At 43.9% G+C, this 22,184-nt stretch overlaps 1 protein-coding gene across 5 annotated transcripts in view; it reads left to right on the top strand.

Annotated features, from left to right (window-relative positions):
* The window catches only part of LOC121627580 (inositol polyphosphate-4-phosphatase type I A-like), a 40,134-nt gene extending 18,582 nt beyond the window's left edge, over positions 1 to 21,552 (top strand). Inside the window, exons 9-27 of one of the 5 annotated variants that reach the window (XM_041966530.1) lie at positions 432 to 522; positions 1,527 to 1,674; positions 1,928 to 2,058; positions 2,171 to 2,275; positions 2,366 to 2,474; positions 3,499 to 3,516; positions 4,308 to 4,494; positions 4,608 to 4,823; positions 5,149 to 5,290; positions 5,760 to 5,927; positions 6,632 to 6,664; positions 7,569 to 7,741; positions 9,085 to 9,208; positions 9,296 to 9,363; positions 9,817 to 10,016; positions 10,110 to 10,207; positions 11,454 to 11,566; positions 11,828 to 11,982; positions 19,812 to 21,552. In XM_041966530.1, the coding sequence (XP_041822464.1) occupies positions 432 to 522; positions 1,527 to 1,674; positions 1,928 to 2,058; positions 2,171 to 2,275; positions 2,366 to 2,474; positions 3,499 to 3,516; positions 4,308 to 4,494; positions 4,608 to 4,823; positions 5,149 to 5,290; positions 5,760 to 5,927; positions 6,632 to 6,664; positions 7,569 to 7,741; positions 9,085 to 9,208; positions 9,296 to 9,363; positions 9,817 to 10,016; positions 10,110 to 10,207; positions 11,454 to 11,566; positions 11,828 to 11,982; positions 19,812 to 19,944 (2,412 nt within the window). In that variant the 3' untranslated portion in view covers positions 19,945 to 21,552. Of the gene's footprint in view, positions 1 to 431; positions 523 to 1,526; positions 1,675 to 1,927; positions 2,059 to 2,170; positions 2,276 to 2,365; positions 2,475 to 3,498; positions 3,517 to 4,307; positions 4,495 to 4,607; positions 4,824 to 5,148; positions 5,291 to 5,759; positions 5,928 to 6,631; positions 6,665 to 7,568; positions 7,742 to 9,084; positions 9,209 to 9,295; positions 9,364 to 9,816; positions 10,017 to 10,109; positions 10,208 to 11,453; positions 11,567 to 11,827; positions 11,983 to 14,557; positions 14,774 to 19,811 lie in introns of those variants that run through there. The other 4 variants (XM_041966534.1, XM_041966533.1, XM_041966531.1 and 1 more) reach the window with 4 other exon arrangements.
* The last annotated feature ends 632 nt before the right edge of the window (positions 21,553 to 22,184 follow it).

The raw sequence follows: 22,184 nt of genomic DNA on the forward strand, positions 1-22,184 counted from the left end.
GTTTCCACTGAAGAGGAAGAAGAGATGTAGCCTTCCTCACGTTGACATGAAACAAACAGAAATGTCGTTTGACAATTTGATTGTTTTCTTATTTTTAGTGAGTGAGTCATATTTCCAGCAGACGATGGCCATCATCTCATCACTGATGCGACAGATAAATGTCTTTGTGTGTGTCTCTGAGGCTTCCTGTGTGTCCGTGTCTATGTATAGTGCTTTATAATTCAACAAAACTCACTTCAGCTGCTTCGTGTCATAATAAACATGTCACACAGCCTCGCAGGGCAGTCAAACGCTCCGTCTTCGCGGATTCGTCTTTGTGTAGGAGCACCGTCAGCGTGCTGCAGATGAGTGTAGGCCTAAAAGAGTGGACAGGCAGTCGGAGGCGGCTGTTAACTCGCTGCGTAACGTCCGTGCATGTGTGTGTCCCGTAGACGATGCTGCCTGTGGACGAGAGCCTCACCGAGTCGATGGGAGTCCGGATCAAGTACGCCTCGCTATGCAAAGACACCCTGCTGCGTTCAGGTACGACCTTCACCGAGTTAATGAGTCCTTTTTTTGCCTATGTCTGTTTGCAAAGCAGCCTAAAAACAACAAAAACAGAGCATTTGAATGAAATTCAGAGGAGAGTTAATGAGGTTTTGGTTCAGATTTTCCATTATGAAGCTGCAGCTCAGCCATTTGCAGAATTATTGTGCACAGCCTTGCTTACTGCTGCTTTATATTGGGCCTGGAATTACGTTTAAGCAGTTAAACAGTTCAACTCAACATATACATGGATGCTAAATAGATTATTCAGTCATGTGCTCGCAGTCATGAGGTCAGCTGGCGGATGAAACGCCATGAAGAAACCAGGAAATGTGGTCGAAATCTTTCTTCTGAAGAATCTGGGCTGTAATATTGCACCTTGAAAAGCTTAAAAAAGCTTTAGACCTTTAAACACTTTAAACCTCTCTCTGTTGTTTCTTTTCTTCCCACCCTCCACCTCTTTCGCCCGGCCGGCTCCATGTTTGCCAATAAATCAGACCGTGGATCTTATTGTGAAGCAGAAATATATTGATTGTCAGCCAGTAAGTGGGAGGGATCTGTTTACCTGAGGGATCCATCACCAATCCAAAAATAACACAAAAGTGAAGCGTTTGAGAGGTTACAGTAATGTTTGAGCATGTGATTTATAGATGTGGCATCCTTCCTTTTGTGTAAGCGTCTGGAAATACAAGTGAAGACTGCAGTGTCACTATCCTCCTCCTCATTTAATTGTATTGTTTTACTACTTACATGCATGATTCTGTGTTTTGGTTGTATTTCGTTTGTCTTTTTCTAACGTTACAACCTGTTCGCTCCTTTTTTCTTTTTGTGTCATCATTTTATCACCAACTGTTCTGGTTAGTGTCCGATCAGTTCATGCAGGTCAGACTAAAACTAAACAAAAACTAACTCGGAAACAGATCATTTAAAACTCAAGTTAATGCAAAGGTCAGATCAGCCTGATTTCTACAATCAGCTGACTGAATTTCCTGCGGCTTCAGTGTTTGGAGGCACGATGTCCAGGATGTACCGCTTCCCCACCACTGATGGGAACCACCTGCGGGTGCTGGAGCAAATGGCTGAGAGCGTCCTGTCGCTGAACATTCCCCGACAGTTTGTCAAGCTGCTGCTGGAGGAGGACGCAGCCAGGTACAAGCACACATGCACATTTCTAACACTGACCTTTGTTGCAGCAGAATAAGGATGTGGCAGAGTGTGTGTGCCCGTTTTTTAAGTTGCCTTTCCTTATCAATTGATCGATTAATTGTTGCAGCTCTGATTACAAGTAGTGCATCTTCAGAGACGTGTATAAATGTTGCAGCAACAACATATGAGCTTTATTTATTCCGCTTTTTAATGCCTAATCCCTGTTTTTCCATAACAACCATTTGTCTGCCTCCAGGGTTTGTGAGCTGGAGGAGCTGGGAGAGTTATCCCCCTGCTGGGAGAATCTGCGGCGACAGATTGTCTCGCAGTACCAGACCATAATACTCACATACCAGGAAACACTGTCAGACCTCAACGATTACAGAGGTTAGTGTCCGCAGTGGATCACACGCAGCTGCGACAAAGGTTTCCTGCTCTGTTTGTCACATGCAGTTATTCCCCCCCGTTCCTCTCTCGCTCTCTGCCCCCTCCACGTCAGGTCCATCGTTCAAAGCCAGCAACCTGAAGGCAGAGAGGAAGCTTGAGTTCATGCCAACCAACCTACACGTTCAGAGGATGAGGGTGCAGGATGAGCTGGGCTTCGGTGAGCCATAAGAACACACATCATACCCGTGGCTCTGGTCATTTCTGTTAATGATTCATTCAACACGCCTCTGGTTCTCCGTGTCTCCAGAACACACGTATGACGTGGTAACGATCGGAGCGCCGGCGGCTCACTGCCAAGGTTTTAAAAACAGCGGCTTGAGGAAACTCATCCAGAAGTTTGAGGATGCAAAGAAACAGTAAGTTGTGAAAAATGACCCTTTAAAGGATAACTTTGGTTTTTTACAACCTGGACCTTATTTGTAGCATTAAATACGACCATTTACTCACCCAGACAACTTTGGTGGCATTTGGAGTCGTTTTGAAGAAATTAGCCCCAGAGGAGCGGCGCGTATATCCGTATAATGCGAGTACTCGGGGCATCCATGCGCAGCCTCTATATAACGCATAATCTGCTGCGAAACTCGTTCATGTTCCAATATTTTGTTATGATATGCTGGTGCTATTCCCCTCTGAGCCCGTGGTGGCATGTTATCAACATCCGGCGTCTCTAAGCAACCACCTCTGACGTGGATGATGTCATTACCGAACGCCACGCGCTGCGAGCAGCCGGCCACGACACGGCTGACTCTGCGGCGGTCGGCTACGAATACGCAATAACGAACCATAGCTGTGCCAAACTACAGCTAAACTAGCCGACGGCCGGCTCAGAGGGGAATAGCACCAGCATATCATAACGAAATATTGGAATATGAACGAGTTTCGCCGCAGATTATGCGTTATATAGAGGCTGCGCATGGATGCCCCGAGTACTCGCATTATACGGATATACGCGCCGCTCCTCTGGGGCTAATTTCTTCAAAACGACTCCAAATGCCACCAAAGTTGTCTGGGTGAGTAAATGGTCGTATTTAATGCTACAAATAAGGTCCAGGTTGTAAAAATGAAAGTTATCCTTTAACAGGAAAATAAAAGAAAGACAAACCCACTTTTGCATGTTTTTTCCCTCGATCGCAGTGATATCTGCCCTGTCTTGTTGCTTTATTCATTACTTTATCATTTCAAACTGTTAAAACAGATTTGATCCATATGAAATTATTTTGTGTGAAAGATGACTCTCTTTTGATTTGGCTTCCCTGAAGTCATTTTTACATACAACAAAAAAAAAAAAAATGAATGCATTGTTTCTTCAACTGTTGCATTAATTCTGCAGTTCAGTTCTGTGGCTGCCTCTTAATTTTGTTTGTGTTGTTTTTTGATCAGCGTTTATGAGGAGGGATGGTGAGTTGTTGCACTGCTTTGCTTGTTTTCATTTGTTCGTACACTGTTCGCCTCTCACTGCTTTGCGCCACCACAAAAACATACTTTCACTGTCCACGAGTTGTCAGTCAGGCTTAAAGGTTTTCAATCGTTGTGGATGAACTGGTGAGTAGGCTCAGGGTGAATGAATGTGATATGCAAACACTTGTCCTCGTAAGACATCACGTAGCTGGCGTCAGCAAATAATAACATTTTGTATGTACAGTGTTGTGTTTAAAAGTAGCTAAAATGAATGTTGTCCTCAACAAAACACACTTTTGTGTGAAACGCAGGTATTTTCTAACACAGTCCACCAATTTTGTCGAAGTACTGTTCATTTTGTCGATTCAGTCGTCGCCGCTGTCTCGTAAAAACACGCTTGGAAAACATGTAAATCTGAAATTAAAGCATTGACAAGAATGCATTAAATTCATTAAATTTCATCAAGATCTATCTGAATTTCAAAGTGAACGGTATCACCCCCCAGCCCTGTTTATTGAACTCATGTTGTCTTTGTGTTTATATGTAGCGTTTTCCTCGCTAAGTCGCTAATTACAACTGTTAAGAGCAGGCATGTGCATGCAAATGATATGTTATTAACAAAATAGACTTTTAAAAAGCAAGAAAGATTTCTTTCCCTCAATGCACATGTAAATTTTGGATCAGACCTGAAATCGAGGCTCCAAGACTCAACAGTCAACGTTTCACATTTTGAGAATTTAAGAGAGTGTCATCAGCATACGCTCAGATACAGACATGTTTGCTCTCTGCAGCAGCGCCCTGTCCAGCTCGCAGTCCATCGTCTACATACCCCAGGACATCGTCCGAGCCAAAGAGATCATCGCCCACATCAACACGCTGAAGACTCAGGTCAGCTACTACGCCGAGAGGCTTTCCCGAGCCGCCAAGGACCGGTCGGCCAGCGGACTGGAGAGGACACTCGCTATTCTGGCTGATAAGGTACATCACTTTTATGCATGTATTATTCACAAGGACTTCTCTTTGGTAGTGTTGTTTTAGATTGCTCATCAGATGCATAAAAATGAAAGGATACCTTCTACTCTCCCTCTCAGACTCGTCAGTTGGTGACAGTATGCGACTGTAAGCTGCTGGCTTCAGCCATTCAGGCCCTGAACGCAGCACGGCCCGAGTACATCGCCTCCAAAGCGTCTCCCTCCGCCGACTCGGAACAAGTAGTCCTCCGTAACGACCAGGACACGCTGCTGGCCAAGTGGAGCGGTCGTAACAGCCGATCATCGCTGCATGTAGACTGGCATGAAGAGGAGTGGGTGAGTTCATTTGTTAAGAATTAAACGGAAACGGTTCCTTTTAGATCTCAGATTTAGCGACATTCTGGTGATGCTAACGTTGGCTCCCATTTAGACATAAACCGCGCAGTTTCAAGTTCAAAATAGCAGGATATAGGATGACATCCATATAACTGCTGCTACCGCATAGTCATCTAGTCATTTAGCAAGTCACTTAAGCGAGATGCGTATTTTTGTTTCTTTTTGTCAAACGTGGTACTTTTCTCTGCTGTCGTCTCTCTGTTCGTCCTTTGGCCTTTGGTCCATAGCGCTGACAAACTGAGTCTCTTGGCTTGTGTCCTTTCAGGAGAAGGTTTGGCTGAATGTGGATAAGTCTCTGGAGTGCATCATCCAGCGTGTTGACAAGCTGCTTCAGAAGGAGAGGAGACCCAGCGACAGCAGTCAGGACAGTACCCAGATTGACCTGCAGGGCGGCGCCACGAAGAAAGGTAACACGCACACAGCATTGACCTTTCTGTGTCTGCTTTTTTTATATTTAGTGCAGAAATGTGAGAAATAATTCATGTTTAGGCAGAGATGTCATGTAACAATCTTTTGTTTTCTTTACTTGGATTGCCTTTTACTTCACCGGTATTTAATCTGACAATTAACAGTCACGTTAAATACAGGTTTCATGTTTACGTTTTCATGTTCTCTGGAGTCTGGAATCACAGTGCACGGTCACATTTTACAACATACAAACAAACAGACATGAGTCTTACATTCGCACTTTGTTTGCTCCATAGTTTTAATTTATTTTTATTATTTTTGCTCCTTTTGTTGAAGTTCATGACTAAAAAGGGAAACAGAGCCGACTTTTAAAATCATTTTTCACAGATGTGCAAAAAATAGCATCAAAAACAAATGCAGTGAGTGAAATGTAATTAATCAGTTAACACTGTGTATGGCTGTGAAAAGGTGATGAAAAAAGACGAGCTTTCTGGATCAACCCAGGAAGTGTATCACAGGATGCTCCATCATTACCATCATCATCATCACCTCCACCACCGTCATCGTCACCACCACCACCGTCCTCTTCCTCTCCGCCTGCCTTGTACTCTGCACGCCCTCCCAGCCCTGAACAAGGTTTATTTGATTTAATACTTTTCTTTTTGCTTTTGTAACCGCTCCTGTTTCCAGGTCAGTTTTCTTTGAAGCGCATCATTTTATTTAGCTCGGGATGCTCGAGTTACAGCTTTCAGCTCGTGTTTAAGACGATTTTTAAAGTGACTCATCTATGCCTATTGTGAGATGAACTGTCTAATGTGAAGCGTTGTTTTGTGTGCAGTCTTTCTTGTTGTCTTTTTGTCCACAACGTTGCAGCATTACTGCAGCCACAAGCAGAAAATTAGCCCTTTTTACTCTGCAGCTTTGCTGGGGTTGCTGTCGCTGCTTCATGGCTGAACGCAGCCGGCCCTTCAACCAGCGGTCGGATCTGAAGTTTTGTTGCTTCCTCTACGTGTCGGACTGAACCAGGGTCACATGTCTTTCCAAACTTTTTACTTTTAAAATGGTGCACGCAGCAGACGCAGTTCAGAAAGATTTAAAGTGTCGTTAAAGCACATTTTGCATTTCAGGTTCAGACTTTTTTTATCCCTTTTGTTAGCGCAGGTTAGTTAGCATGCCAGTTAGCTTTGTGTTGCAGAGCAGAAAAAGTGATGACAGAAGAGCATCTCTTTGGATTGACCTTTGACCCTGGTCTGTAGTGTTTTCTACGTGTGTCTCTGCTGCCCTGTGTGGCTTACAGCGCCCGCTAATCATGCATGTTGCACCTCCATCCCCTCTTCCAGATGGAAGCCCCAGTGCTGAGGAGGCGTACCCAGGTAAGAGCTGCTGTCCCACCCATGCTTCTCTGCCTCTGTCCCCACCTCTCCAGGACTCTGGTTCACAGTAAATTTTTGATTAGAGATTAAACCTTTTTCAGAAAAGTCAGTTTCCTTCAACTTTAATTGGTCTCTGTACATATGTGTCTATTATATTAGGTTTGATCGCTGTAAATTATGCTGTTTTTCTTTAAGAAAGAGCAGATTAACACTTACTTTTAGCTTGAACACACATAATTCACATTATTCTAAAGAGGAATTCAAGCCCGGGTGTCCTGGGAGATTCACACCACAGCTCAGTTAATTCTGTATGACCACCAGGCTCATGATGTAACATCTGCATTTCCACCATATGTTCAGTAAACTTTCCACAACATTCTGTTTAATCAGTGGGGGGGAACCCCCCACCAGATGTTAAAATGGCACACGGCAAACTGTGACCGCGATGTTTAAGTGAAATCAAATCCTAAAAGTTGATCTCAAATTCCTCTTCGAATTTACAGATTTTTGCTTTCAATCGGCTTCACCAGGATTTCCCCCCGAGAGAATCTTTCAGGCTTCATTTAGTCTTTTTCTTTTTGAGGGTGGTAGCTTGTTGCATTTGTGGAAAAAGTCCGGCAGGGAAATTAAAGGATGAAATTAAAACCAAAATAAAAGCGAATCCAGGCGCGTCTTGTCCTGCAGCTTCACCCAGTGGACCACGCTTTTGCTTTCCCTGTTGTCTCCCTCCATCTGTTTTCTGTCTTAAAAGTTCAAATTTAACTTAATATGGCATCATTCATGCTAAATATGACAGTAGCTGAGGTAACGTTGGAGTGCGTTGTGTGTGGTTACACTGTGTGCTTGTTTAATGCATCCATCAGTCGACAGCTGCACTGCTGGTGTCTGTGTGTGTGTTTCCCAGGCGAGTGGAGCGAGGCGTTGTACCCTCTCCTCACCACGCTCACAGAGTGCGTCGCCATGATGAGCGACACGGCCAAAAAGTCTATGGTCTTCCTGCTGATGCAAGACAGCGCCCCGACGATAGCCATGGACCTGACGCTGCAGTACCGCCGCGACGTCGTCTTCTGCCAGACGGTCAGAGCAGACACGAACACGCCTCGCCCACACACACTCACATCAGCATTTACATACGTGCACACCGGCTTTCAGCTAATGCGTTTATCCTAGAATGACTCACAACGAGGGAATCAGTTCATAAATCTGCAAAAATTACGAGAGCAGAGGGTGCAAAGGTCCGGTCCAGTGTTTATATGAGTATTAAACAGAGAGAGAGGAAAGACAGCAGGATGAAAGAATAGAGTGAGACAGGAAGAGAAGGGATTTCTTCACTCCTACTCTCCCGTGTTGTCGGCACAAACCTGAGAGACGTTTCAGATCGAAGTTAAAAAGAGGCTGCGGCCCAGAGGTAGTCTTTTCTTTTTGCAGCCTCTTGTTTTTGTGGTTTTGGCTCAGTTACAGTAACGGTTATATTTACTCGGCAGGTTCGCTGGAGATTAAACGTCTGATCTCTGCAGCCTCAGTTGCACAGCAGCAGTGAGTCTGGTCACGAGTTTGATCAGCTCGAGTTAAACGGCGAAGTCTGAGCCAGATATTTATGAGTAACGTGTACAGTGAGGGTGAAAGCATGAAAAGACAGAAGATAAAAACACTGCACTCAAACCAAGTCGAGCAATCATTGCTGATTAACTTTAAGCATGAATGTCAAATACTCTCCACATCCAGCTGGTGAGATGTGAGGATTTGCTGATTTTTATTTGATTTATGTGACAATAAACTGAATATTTTGTTTGCTCACTTTGGGCTTAAATAAACAGCATTTTCCACTATTTTGTCACATTTTATCCACCAAATCGTTAATTAAGGAAATAATCAGGAGATTAATGAACATGCATTTATCTTTATTATGATCTGACTTTTTAAGTTTTGAATTTCAGCACATGGGAGAAAGTTCTGTACTTTTATTTAAGCGGGATTATAAATGCAGGACTTTCATCCTGATGGTCTATTTTTTGACCGCCGGCAGCAAAATTTAAACCGACAGCTCCCGCGAGATTTGCGTTCAGCTCCACGTGATCCCGATCCCAGTGCAGTCCTCCAGCTGACAGATCATTTTACTGCACAGTCATTGTCATCAAAGGAGGGTAAAATAACTGAAAGCAACATCTGATTGAACAAATGTCGCTTGTGTTAAACTGTGTGACTTCTAAACCCTTAAAAAAGGAAGCTTTAGTTGCGTTATTAGATTTTCTGCCAGTACAATGAAGTATTAAAACTGTCCTCTAACTGTGATACTCGTACAAGATTGATGCATGAATCAGCTGTAACTGATGCTGAGACACTCAGACTGTAAACAGCTGCAGAGGAACTGATGTTAGTGTGTGTGTGTGTGTGTGTGTGTGTGTGTGTGTGTGTTGCAGCTCACCGCTCTCATCTGTGGCTTCATTATCAAACTGAGGAATTGTCTCCGTGACAACGGCTTCCTCCGACAGCTCTACACCATCGGCCTGCTGGCTCAGTTTGAGTCCCTGCTCAGCACCTACGGTACAGACACTCAAAGACACGATGCGTTCGCTGTCAGACCCCCGAACAGTTCCACATTATCACTGATAACTGTGTGTGTGATCCCAGGGGAGGAGTTGGCCATGTTGGAGGACATGAGTGTCGGCATCATGGATCTCCGCAATGTCACCTTCAAGGTAGGAACTCTGAATGATCCTCAGGAGGACACTGCTGCTGCAGCAGGAGTAAGAATTAATTGTTTCCGGTTGCAGCTCATCAGTTGTAAATATTTAAAGCTGTCTTTGCGACACATCATGGCAACCTGAATTTCTTGAGTTTTGGACTATAGGTTGAATAAAACAAGCAATTTTCACAATTGTTTCACAATAATCAGCAGACTAATAATTAATAATATGACATATACAGAAATATACAGAAATGGTTTTCTGTATGTTCCAATTAAATAAACAGGAAAGACGGAGAGTGACAGTGTTTTGTCAGATTACATGTAAAATGATGAAGGAAAAGATGCAGCTTTAAATTGTTATTCAAAGATTAAAGCTGCTGAACGTGTTGCAGCAAAACTTCATGAGGAATAATTAAAAATTATAATATTATTTAAAAGAAAAAACACTCTCCGTTACTTTAAGGTCACCCAGGCCACCGGCAGCTCCGCCCCCGACATGCTGCCCATCATCACGGGGAACCGCGACGGCTTCAACGTCCGCATCCCGCTGCCGGGAACCATGTTCGACGCGTTGCCGCGGGAGATCCAGAGCGGCATGCTGCTGAGGGTCCAGCCGGTGCACTTCAACGTCGGCATCAACGAGCAGCAGACGCTGGCTGAGAAGTGAGCGAGTGGGAGAAGAAGGGAAGACTGAAGTTTTGTTGTCTGGATACAAATAAAACACGACAAACGTGTTTCTCTGTGTTCTGTCTTCAGGTTTGGAGACACGTCCCTGCAGGAGGTCATTAACCTGGAGAGTCTTTCCAGGCTAAACTCATACTACGAACAGTTCAAAGAAGTCCTGCCTGAGGACTGTAAGTGCTGCAGGGGGGGGTTCGTCTTCCAGTTAGAGCAGCAGCATAATCTGAGCCTTTAGAATAAAATCTAAGTTAAATATCTCCAGCCGTAGAAATTAAATAAGTATATTAACTCAGGGACTGTGTATAATTTTGAGGTACTTTACTAGAGTATTTCATGCTTTTTTTATAGATCCACTCCACATTTCAGAAGGGAATATTGTACTTTTTATTTCATTTAACATAAAAAAACGTGATCAGCTTATAAAATAGATAGATAGATAGATAGATAGATAGATAGATAGATAGATAGATAGATAGATAGATAGACTTTATTTATCCCAAGCTGGGAAATTGCAGTGCAGCAGCAGCATTACACACAGTGAAATAAGTGAAAATAAGACTATAAAGAACAAACTATACATAATAAAAATAGCGAGCAGTAAAAAGATTATATACATAAAAAAATAATAAAATAGCCAAATAGTAAACAGTAGTAAAAAGTATTGCACAAAAGGAATATCAAATGCAAATGAGTATCAAAAAAGAATATCAAAAGCAAATGGCAGTGAAAATAAAGTGTACCGTGACTGTAAGAATAAACTATATATAATAAAATATCGAAATAGCAAGCAGTAAAAAAATTATATACATAATAATAAAATAAAATATCAAAAGCAAACAGTAGTGGTAAGAAGTATTGTATTATTATTATTATTATTAAAATGCAACACTGAACCTTTTTAGCTTCACTTCTGAACCTCTCGCAGAATAAGTGTATGAAGCCTGAAGGGAGAATTTTTAACAAAAAAAAAAAAGAAGAGATTCAGTTCAGAGGCTGAAATGAATACAAGTTTGTTAATCAAAACTGTTTTTCTTCTTTCCCATCTCGTTAATTATCTCACGAGCCTTCAGATTAAAAATGTGACCCTTTGGAGGGGCTTGAACCCGAGGTTGGGAACCACAGGGGCCAATTTTAGACCGACTGAGTGCTTTTGATACTTAGTGTTCATTTAACTGATAATATATTTGTACTTTTACTAAAGAGGTACTATAAATGCAGGACTTTTACTTGTAATGGAATATTTTTACATGTGGTACTTGGGCTTTCACTCAAGCAAAGGATCTGATCTTCTACCACTTTCTGTAAGCGCACACAACCGTCAGTATTCTTTGCTTTTTCTTCTTCCTGTTTCATCATCCATCCGTTTCCCCTCTTCCTCTCTTTTTCCCCCCTCGCCTACATTTCCCATGCACCCCCCAGGCCTCCCCAGGTCTCGTTCTCAGACTTGTCTCCCTGAGCTGCTGAGGTTTCTGGGGCAGAACGTCCACGCAAGGAAAAACAAGAACGTGGACATCCTCTGGCAGGCAGCAGAGGTGAAGTTTCTGTTTTTTTATACATCAAATACAAGATGGAAGTTAATTATTTGTCTTGCAACAGCAGAAAAACACCAGCTGACGAGCGTGTTAGCGTATAACGGTGCGCTACGTATCGTTCATCATAGAACAGGTAGGAGGCGTTTCAGGAAAAACTCGTAAAACAGGTTTGAGAATCACCAATGAAGATATTGAGTAAATGAAACTTAATATTCTGCCATTATTTTATTTCCGACTTACTCTTCCTACGCTCCGTCTCAGATCTGTCGCCGGCTGAACGGGGTTCGTTTCACCAGCTGCAAAAGCGCCAAAGACCGCACGGCCATGTCGGTGACCCTGGAGCAGTGCCTGATCCTGCAGCACGAGCACGGCATGGCGCCGCAGGTCTTCACGCAGGCCCTCGACTGTATGCGCAGGTAGGACGCCCCCTCATAGTGCCTGAATTAAGAAAAAAAACTGAAAATCAGACCTGGGCAAAAAGAAGAAACAAAAAGCACATTGGTGTGGTCCAGACCGAAGAGTCTGAGGTTCTTGTGTCTGCCGGGGTTCCTGTCCGGGTCCAGCACATCTGGACGGCAGTGATGTGTTGTTATTTGGCTACCTGGATGTTTTGCCCATGTGTGATTTGAAAACTCTGCCTGCTTCCTGCAGGCTCTTGCTCCACCAGACTCCTGTCGCTGACCTCCTTTTTTGGAGCTCGCGACAACGATCTGGAGGAGAAAGATGCTGAACTGAGATGTGTGCTTGTCGGTCTGTCTGTACGTCTTCCGGTCTATTCGTCCGTCCACCCAGACGCTGTCCCGTCTCGTCTTTCCTCTCTGGAAAGCTTGCGAATGCTGCAGAGTCCGAGTTGCGAACAGGCTGACAGAGTATTTGACTTTACTCGACCACTCGTCATCACCTTTTCTGGTCCTTCATCCCGCCTTTGTTTTCTTTGCTTCTTTCATTTATAAATGATGTCCCCCCCCCCCCCCCCCCCCCCCCCGTTCCGAGGATGTGGAGGCAGATTTCTCACCTCTTTTAGTTCTGAGCCGTTTTTATTTCACTTATTGTTTGTCTGCATGGGAAATTTGACTTGCAGCATGGCAAGAAAACACACACACACAATCACACATGCACACATTTTAAAAAAGAGTAACACACAAGAATAAGAAACTTAATTAAAACAGGTGAAGTGAGTCTTGATGGTAACTACAGCGTTTTAATATTCAACAGTTCAAAATTTCTTGTATGCTGCAACTAAGGAAAGAAAAACTGACTGCCAGCATGTGAAAACAACACATTTTCCAGATGCATGTCATTCAAAGTGATTTCCAGGACACAAGACGACAACCCCGACTCCAAAAACACTGGGACGCTGGAAATAAAACAGAACGTGACTGCTTGCTGATCCTGTCTGACAAAATATCTGCTTCTTCTGAATTTGATGCCGTTTCAAACAAGGTTGGGACAGGAGCGACAAAAGTGGAATGATCCAAAAACACCTGTTTGGAACGTTCCACAGGTAAACAGGTCGATGGTGACAGGTGATTGGGTGTGAAAGGGAGGATGGAGCGAGGTTCACTTTGTGAGCACAGGATTGGATAAAGGAGGTTAACACCTGGACTCGCTGCTGCGTTCTGTTTTCATTTACACAAAATCTCATCGTATTTGGAGTCGGGGTCGTGACAGAAACAAAGTCACCGAGGGACTTCCTGTTCCCGCCAACCACAGACAGCGTCTCTGCAGCTCTCAGAAACAACACGAGAGAAAAGAAGTTTCTGTTCGAGTGTCTGTATCTCTGTGTGAAAGTCAGTTGTGTGTTCAGAGTTGTCATGTGACCCCGTGCTGTGAATACTCTGCTGTAAAACGATGTGATCTCACCTGTCTCGTTGTTCTCGTGCTCAATAAAGATGGCCTCCGCACAGAAACTTGCATGACGCGACATTTCTTCACCTTCCCCTCCCCTCTTTTTTCCCCTCCTCACATCTCTCCCTCCTTCCTCCCCCCCTGCCTCCTCAGCCGACGAGCATGAAAATAGCTTTTTGATCCTGACGTTGGATTAAGTTTGGAATGATTCGAGCAGCGATGCATGTTGGATGAAGCTTCGGGATCTCCTTCCCTCCACATTTCCCCTTCACGACCCTCTTTTCCCCCTCTGTCCACACATGAGCTGTAAATTAGTGAAGCGGATGGACGATACACCCTTAAAATTTTCACATTTTGAAGTGAAGCCTGTAGTTTTCTGCACCAGGTGCTTACTGCATGTTAGCTTTTATTAGCATTTCTTAGCTTTCTTACGCGGGTTTTGTTCCTGATCCAGAGAGCAAAGGACTTCAAAATGACACTTAATCCCTAAATTTAAAGGGTGTTTCTCCAGAGCGTGCTCATCCTGGTCTTCCATGCCTTCCTCCTTGTCCACGCCATGTCTCAGAATATATAAACATGGAGAGCCATTGCTGTATTTTCTTATCTTCTTTCCTTTCCTGAAAGACGCCTTTCTTAATTTTCTCTTTTTTCTCTTTCTCTTTTTCCTCCTCCTCTGTTTCCCGCGTGCTTGACCTGTTTAATTGGTTTATTTTTTGCGGGATTGTTTTATTCTGGTTGGTCCGTGATTCATTTCCATTCGTCGTGACTTCCATATGGTTTTTATCACATCATTACCTGTACGTCACCTGGCTGTGGGTATCACCTGTTGATTTGTCATTTCACCTGCTTGCATGAACCTGCGTTCTGTTTATTTTGGCTTTGTTGCGACACATGCTGGCCGCTTCCTTCCTCTCCTTTCCTTCATCCTTCCTTCAATCTTTTATTTTCTTCTTTATTTCCTCCTCCACCTCTTCCTCCCCTAACTGCCCTCATACTTTTTCTTCATCTGTTTCCATCTCTTCCTTTGATTTCCTCCTCCCCCCTCCACCACCTTTGCCTTCCTTCAAACTTCTTTGCTGTTCCACACCTCCTCCTCCTCCTCCTCCTCCTCCTCCTCCTCCTCCCACCCTCGTGGCTCGGCAGCATTGGGACGAGGGAGGGTGTGATCCAGAAGAACCTGAGCGGCTTGCTGCCTGTGCGTGACTTCCGGCTGGACCCCAGCCTCCTGTACTCGCTGCCCCTGCTGGCCCTCAGCCCGAACCTCCTGGTGGTGTGGATCTTCCTCAGCGTGGCCTATTTCCTGGCCAAACTCCGCTGCAGCTGAGCACTCCTCCCCGCCTCCTGGGGGCGTTTCTGAAACTGTGCCACCGTCCTGTGAGTGTGTATGAAACTCATGCACACTGAACCTGAGCAGCATGTACACACTGCTCCACCCGACTAAGGGCTTAACTCAACCGACGCCCCTTTTTTCTTTCTTTCTTTCTTTGTTTATGGACAATTTTTGTTCCCAGCTTTGAAAAACTACTCACGGTCGGCCTGGAAACATGTCGTGAACAGTTATTTATGTGTCTGAGTTGATTTGCTGTATGAGGCTCCAGACTTTTGCGTAGATTTGACATCGAGACCGCGTCCACGCTAAGCCGGCTGAATCTAAAAACACAGCTCACACGTGCGTTTCATCGCGTCTTGTCAACCAGCTCAATGAACATGAAGCATAAATACAGGCTGGAGTTTGAATCCTTAAGATCTCAGTCTTGATTGGCTCCTGGTCACAGAGACGAAGACATCGCTGGATGTCGACGTTGATCTCCTCCCCTTCATCTGCGTTTTACCGTTTTCAGATTCCCCCGATACCAGATTGATTCAGGGTGCAGGCTTTCTTAGACTTCTAAAAAAAACATGGGGTTTGGGTTCATGAAGATGTTCAGGGTCATGACCTCTGCTGTGCTCTGTTCACCTTTATAATTGAGGTTTTTCAGTGTCTTCCAGACTTCACTCACGTTCACACTAAAACGTGCAGCTTTTTAAAAAGCGCTCAGTTTTGGTTGGTGGGGGGAGCAGGTGTGTTTTCAGGTGGAGCTGGCTTAGTGTGAGCATCTCCTGTCAGTCGTCTTCGGACATGAAGAGAGCGGCCCAGCAACAAACATCAGTCCAACAGGCCGACAGCCGATCCCTCTGTGTGTGCGTTATGATGAAGAAGTGCAGCATCAGATTTTGAGTGGATAGCGCCCTCTAATGACAGATTCAATCCACCCTGTGTGATCTGTGCGACCGCTGCTTCGATGTCACAGCACAACACATAAAAATACGAAGTGACCGTGTGCATATCTGTGAAAAATAGGCCAGAATTTCCACCTGAGTTGTGAATATGTATAGAAAATATGCAGATTATATCTAAACTTGCTTTCAGGAAAGAGTTATTGTTGATAGTAGCCACTATAAAGGAAAGCCAGTTCTAGTTTAAGCTTTGCACAAACAGCTAGCTTCTTTCTTTTAGCGTTGTCTTCCATGCACAAAGTGGCAGAAAGCTTTTCTTCGGTGCCAAAATGAAGTAAGCTGACTTCGGCTTTTCTATATTTTTTCAGGCAGAGTTTGCTCATCTTATTATTTTCTGTCTTCCTGCTTTTCTCGACAGTAGAACGAAGTTTTCTGCTTCTACTTCAGCCTGTGCACTTTTTTCTGGGTCAGTTATGACGTATCTCTGACTCTGTTTACAATATCCTGCACCCATTTTGACTTAAAGTATCCAGACTTTAGCCTTTATTGGGGAATTTTAAACAACAGTATTCGGGTTTAGAATAACAGAATAATTTAGGAATAAGTCTGTTTACCCGTATTTCAGATTAGAGCATAAACTGAGGACTGAAGTGTCTGAAAACTGTTTTTACAGCCCCGTTTTTTCACAAGAACTCGAACTGAACTCATGTCAACACAGACGAACATGATTACACCGGTTTAATTCTATCAAATCTTTGGTGCATAAACAGGATGCACATGTTTGAAACGCCTTGCATACTTTGCCCGAGCTAACGAACGCAGCAGAAAGCTCGGGGATCAGGCCTCGTGACAGCGTGCGTGACCCGGGTCCTGAAGAGCCGGAGCTGTGTGATGGAAGGGGGAGTATGAGGGGCTGCAAGTCGTGTCAGAAACAGGCCGCTGAAAACGGCGAAAGACGCGGCTCCCATAATAAACGGAAATTATAACAGAACAAACAAGTCAACAAGTAGTTAACGATGACCATCAGGTGTGTGTTTTCAGGAAGGAGCACACAGCCGATCCCTCTGTGTGTGCGATGCTAAACCCACACAGGTGATTTCATTTCGTTTGGCTGATGGACGTCTTCTCAGGACCGCGTGGGCTCGTTCAGGTCTGATCAACCTCGAGCGGAAACACCTGTGTGGGAGCTGCGACAGTAAAAAAGACAGAACAAACATTCAGCTCCTGTTGACAGAAAGTGAATAACAGGGAGCCATCGGAAGAGTTTTTAAAGCTACTTTATCATTTTTACATTTAAATGCCACGTTAATAAACTTCATATTACAGAGACAAATCACCAGAATCTGCTGTTCTTCTTATTTCTGAGGCTAGAACAGAGTGAATATTGGACTGACGTTTGTTTAATATGAGTCCAAATGAATGATAACGTTGTAAAAAGAAAACGTTATTCCATTTACGTGGTTTCGTGGTTAAACTGTTAACAAATTCCAGCTTGTCTGATTTAAAGGTAGCTCGCTTTAATTTAAAGTCAGTAAACTGGACATCCTGCAGGCTTCATAGCAGCCACAGAGTGCTGCTAAAGCCGCCTCAGCAAAGCTTTTCTTACATGACGTCCAGAACAAACAGGAAATGAAGTCAAAGTCTGATTGTAAGTTACAGTCGTGTGTTAGAAGGGAAGAAGTCATGTGACCTTCTGACGTTTTCCCTGAAAACACTTTATTGTGGCGCTCCAGATGCCCGGCTCAGGTGTTATTTATGGGTTCAGTGTCATGTTCGATGGAGGCAGCGCTGTGATATTTTCCTCTCCCTGAGGTCGAGTATCTGCTTTCACCTGCCTCGAGGGCGGCGGCGGTGGCGGCGGCGGCGGCGGCGGCGGCGGTGGCGGCGGCGGCGGCTCGGCGATGCCACTTTTCAGACACTTCAGTTGGCCCCAGTGTGGCGCATCAGATGCAGTCAGTCAGTGATTCAGCCCACATCTGCTGCTCAGCTTTTCATGCCAGATTAGCTCTTTCTCACCTGTTGAAGTTCAGTCTTTGTGTTTCAAGGACGCAGCCTCTGATTGGCTCGTGTAGGATTGTAGGACATTCAGGGGACATGTGTTTGATTATGCAGTGTAGTTCTGTCAGTTCTTCACCCTGCAGAGCATTAATGTGCACAAGTTTACATTTATTTAGATGTTAACCTCGTCGTTGTCACAAACTGGTACAGATTGCAGCTCTGACAGTTAATATTAGCTTTATAAGGTGGAGCTCAGAGACCATTTCACTCGATGGATGGATGAGGAATGTGTCCGTGCTTGTGCCAAACGCTTTCGTCCGGTTTTTATGAGGAGAATTCAGGTTTGCAGAATCTGTGTTTGCAAAGAGGCGAAGCCAGAAGAGATGTGATGTGTTTCTCTGAATCTAGACCAGCTTTGTGTCGGTTCGTGGAACTGAGAGGAAAACACACCAGGAAATGTGTTCAGTTTGCCCGTACTCACTCAGAGGTGTAATAATTCTGTTCGCTGCTTTCTCAACGAATCAGTTTGTCTTTGAAATGTTAAATATATAACAAATATTTCCCAGCTGGAACAGGATGGATTCTGCTTTAACTAGAAGAGGTAGAAAATAGCCTTGAATATCATTTTATTTCACAGAGAACGGCGGCTGGGGTGGTTTACCGTGTGTGACGCACTCTGCAACACACCTTCAGATGAGGAAGCAGGAGTTTGTGCTGCACGCTGGAAACCTGCGTCGCAGAAATCGATATCTCGAGCTCGTGAAGCTAAACGAAGGCTTCAGTCGCCTCCCCGGAGTTTTCCAGGCTCCGTCTCATTAAGATCGACCCAGTCAGGAAATGGACCAGACCAGAATAGCCCCCCCGGGGAGTTTACCCTGCTCTCACGACCCCTGAACGCTCGCACATACGACAGTATAATGATCCCGCATGCTGGGGGGGGGTCTCCATTTTCTCTCCAAACTGCTTTTTTCTATTCGTTGTTTTTTATTCTTACAGTCCAGATGTATCAGAGAATATATTTGTATCGCTGTTCATAAATTGTATTTAAATGCTTGTATTGCCTAAATGCTAACGTTTGCTATATATTGTCTTAAGTTATTCTGAAGCAGAGTATATATATATAGAGAGAGATAACTATATCTAAAAATAATCTATACAATGTGATTATCATGCTTGTGCCATAACTGTCATGCTGTCGTCACTTTATATCACAGCTCAGTGTGTCTGTACGATCTTCTTGTAATATGCAAACTCATATGTTTTTGTTTAGCTGTTAATTTAATATCTTCTCATGCTAAACTGTCGACATGATAACAGTTTGCAGGTACTTTTAAACCTTTAACCTCCTGTTTTTTTTTGCTTCCTTTTCCTTTTTCAGTGCTGATTTGTGCAGGAAGCGTTCAGGAAAGGTTGTTTGGGAATATTTGTGAAGATATTTTAATTCTGACAAAGTTCTGGACTCACATTAGCGCTCTTTGGTGTTAGAAGTGCTGCTCCTCAGACAGATCCCAGGTCAGCAAACCACAGAAAATCTTTGTTTTTCTTCTCCACGTTTGTCAGTCAGTGCTTCTCCTCAGACGCTCGGCAGCAGTTAAATGTCAAAAAGCTTGAGCCTTCTGCGTCCCATGTTGCTGTAAATGTACCACAAACCCAAGGAAACCTCCAGTCAGTGTGTCCCTGAACGCCACACTCCTGCTGTAATAAACGTTTCTGCCCCCGCCTGCAGAACACAAACAGACTCCGGTGGCCTTCTGTGGTCTTTAAGGTTTTATTTGTCGTGATTCGTTCTTTGCATCGCAGAAAAATCCTTTTCCTTAACTTCAACTCTGCTTTCCCTCAGCTTTTCCTCCATGTTTGTTGATGTGTGTGTGGATGGTGTTGCATGTTTTAGTCTTTGCTCTCTTTTTTCCCCCAATGTCGCGTTCCTCGTTCAGTTTGCGGCGGTTTGAAGAAGTGTTTACTGACCTCTGCTGGCCATCATGTGGAATTGCAGCAGCAGCAACGTCAGTAGCGCTTGTTCTGACTGCTGGTCATTTTAAAATGAAAGTGCCCCAGCAGAGTAAGTATCATTATCTGTGACAGGACAATAAAAACATCATTCACAGCCATCATTTCTATTTATTTGCTTTGTTCTGTCTGTGAACCCCCCACCCCCCCCTCACCCCCCTCTCTGTCTCCTCAGCGAGGGCTGCAGACGAGAAAACACCGTGAAGAACGTCGGATGCAGAAAGTACGCGTTCAACTCGCTGCAGCTCAAGGCCTTCCCCAAACACTACCGGCCACCTGACGGCACCTACGGGAAAGTGGAAACCTGATTGGATGACGGAGAGCTCTGCGGCGGGATGTTATTGGACGGCGTGCTGGTGTGTGACCACCTTCCTTTGACCATCATGTCACCTGGTTGCTGTTTATTTGGAGGTTTCCTCTGTGATTCACTGTCACACTCCTGAACAGCTGCTCCTTCCTGAAAACACACACCTGAGTGAATAACTGATTTCAGGTTCTCTACTTTATTAGTTACTCACACCTTTTTATGCATAACGTGTGAATACATGAAAGTTTTCTCCAGGAGCAGAAGTATCAAGCTCTTGTGTTTTTATTCCCTATGATGGAAATGTACATGAACAGCACTGTCTAACCCCTGATGATCAATATCAGCCACACGAACATTTTTATTTCTGTTAAATCGAGGGAGCAATCATTCAAATCACGTGTTTAAATTCATATCATATGTGAATAAAATAGGTAAAAACAGACAGTTGTCCATCGTCAGCCCACAGTGTTTGGACACATTAGTTTTTTATGCCATTCATGATGCCAGCCAGCGTCTGCCTGAGCAGTCAGGATGTCTTCTGCAGACTCCTTACATTCAGTATTTCAGCTCATATTTATGCATTCAAAGCATGGTGTTTGTCTAATTCTGTGTTTTTATTATTATCAGAAAATCTCATGAAAAGACTAAAAACAACTGTGTCTCAGCCTCGAGCACATGTTCTGAGCGGCCTGTCACTCAGTGCAACAGTGTGGCTCATTGACGCTGATTGACACCATTTCATTGTTGGTTTCGCTCTTTTCGTGGTTTTTACTGACTGTGATCAGTCTGGGAGTCGACACTTCACAGCAGCTTCTCAGCCTCCATCCGCTGACTTCCTCGAAGTGAGCAGAACGGGACGCCAGTTTTTAGCTGGTGATCGGTCATACTTTGCAGTTTATTTGAGGACAAGGGAGGTGCTGTGAGGCTGAAGAGGAAATATGGAGCGTCTTCAGTGTGTGATACGAGCAGAGAGTTTGATTTAGCTGCATTTCACTGTTGTTTTTCATTTTAAAGAGGCAGGAACTGCACGCGGCATCAGAAACTCTCATTCGAACTGAAGCAGCTGAACCAGATTTAGAAATCTGAGTTCGTGTTGTGGACATTTCCTTCATGGAGGATGCATTTCATCGCTTACTTGCAGTGATTTTCTTCTCACTCCTCTGTGCCACATCCACCTGCAATGACACATGTGTACCACACGGGGGAGACACCGCTCTTCACTTCCTGTCACTTCTGTTTGAGTGAAATTCATCTGACTGTGACTTGAACCTCTCTGCTGAAGGCAGTCCCACTGCAGGCCGCTCACACCTTCATTCATCTCTGAATCTCCATGTTTCTGTCAGCAGCAGAGAAGCTGTGAGCTGCATTCAGACCTTCAGTCAACCTGAGAACATGTGACGGTCTGAACGTCGCTGAATGTTATAACTTGTCGATATACGAAGCTGAAATAAATCTGAAATGTGTTTGTTTGGTTTTTGTTTGAAAATGGAGGTTTTTCAAATTAATATCTAACGTTAGTGAATTAATGGAGATTTATCTGTCACTGTGGCATTATGTCATCTTTAAAGAACAAATAAAGATGTTCCATGAAAATGGGAGGAAATCCTTCACTGTGCGTGAGAAGAACATTTGCTCCTTTTTTTATCATTATGCAAATTAAAACAAGTTGCCATTAAATGAGCGAGTGGACGCAGTAACACTTTATAATCGCTGGAGGGCGCCCCATCTATTCAACTCATGTGCAAGATGGAAAAAAACTTGAGACATTATTTGACAGAAGTATGTGGACGACCAGTCGTTAGTTACAGTGAGGGCTGTCCACTTACTTGTGGACACATACGGAGCTGCAAACTTGCCATTTCCATGAAAAATATGCCGACTTTGCCAAATTATCAGTTAATATTGTGCAGGAAAAAAAGCTAAATTATGAGTTGCTAAGTCTTGATTTAGCTTTTTAGGCCTGAGTGTAGTTGTGGTTTAACTTAAATTTCCAAATTATGATCTTATGATCTATAAATGTCTACAAATAAAAGTGACATATTTAGTTCATCAATAGCAGCTAGCTTTCAGGAGATGGATAAAAACATAGAATTAGATGGTGAACTCTAATTTTAACTTGTGTCATTATTGCGACTTCATATTTCATAATTTCAATTTAAAGGACTTTTTGAGTCAAAATTAGCATCTTGTCGTGTTGATCTACCGTGAGGTAATTTTATTTTTATTATTCCAAACCTTTTC

The sequence above is a fragment of the Chelmon rostratus genome, chromosome 24, assembly GCF_017976325.1.
Source record: "Chelmon rostratus isolate fCheRos1 chromosome 24, fCheRos1.pri, whole genome shotgun sequence".
Classification (NCBI taxonomy): domain Eukaryota; kingdom Metazoa; phylum Chordata; class Actinopteri; order Chaetodontiformes; family Chaetodontidae; genus Chelmon; species Chelmon rostratus.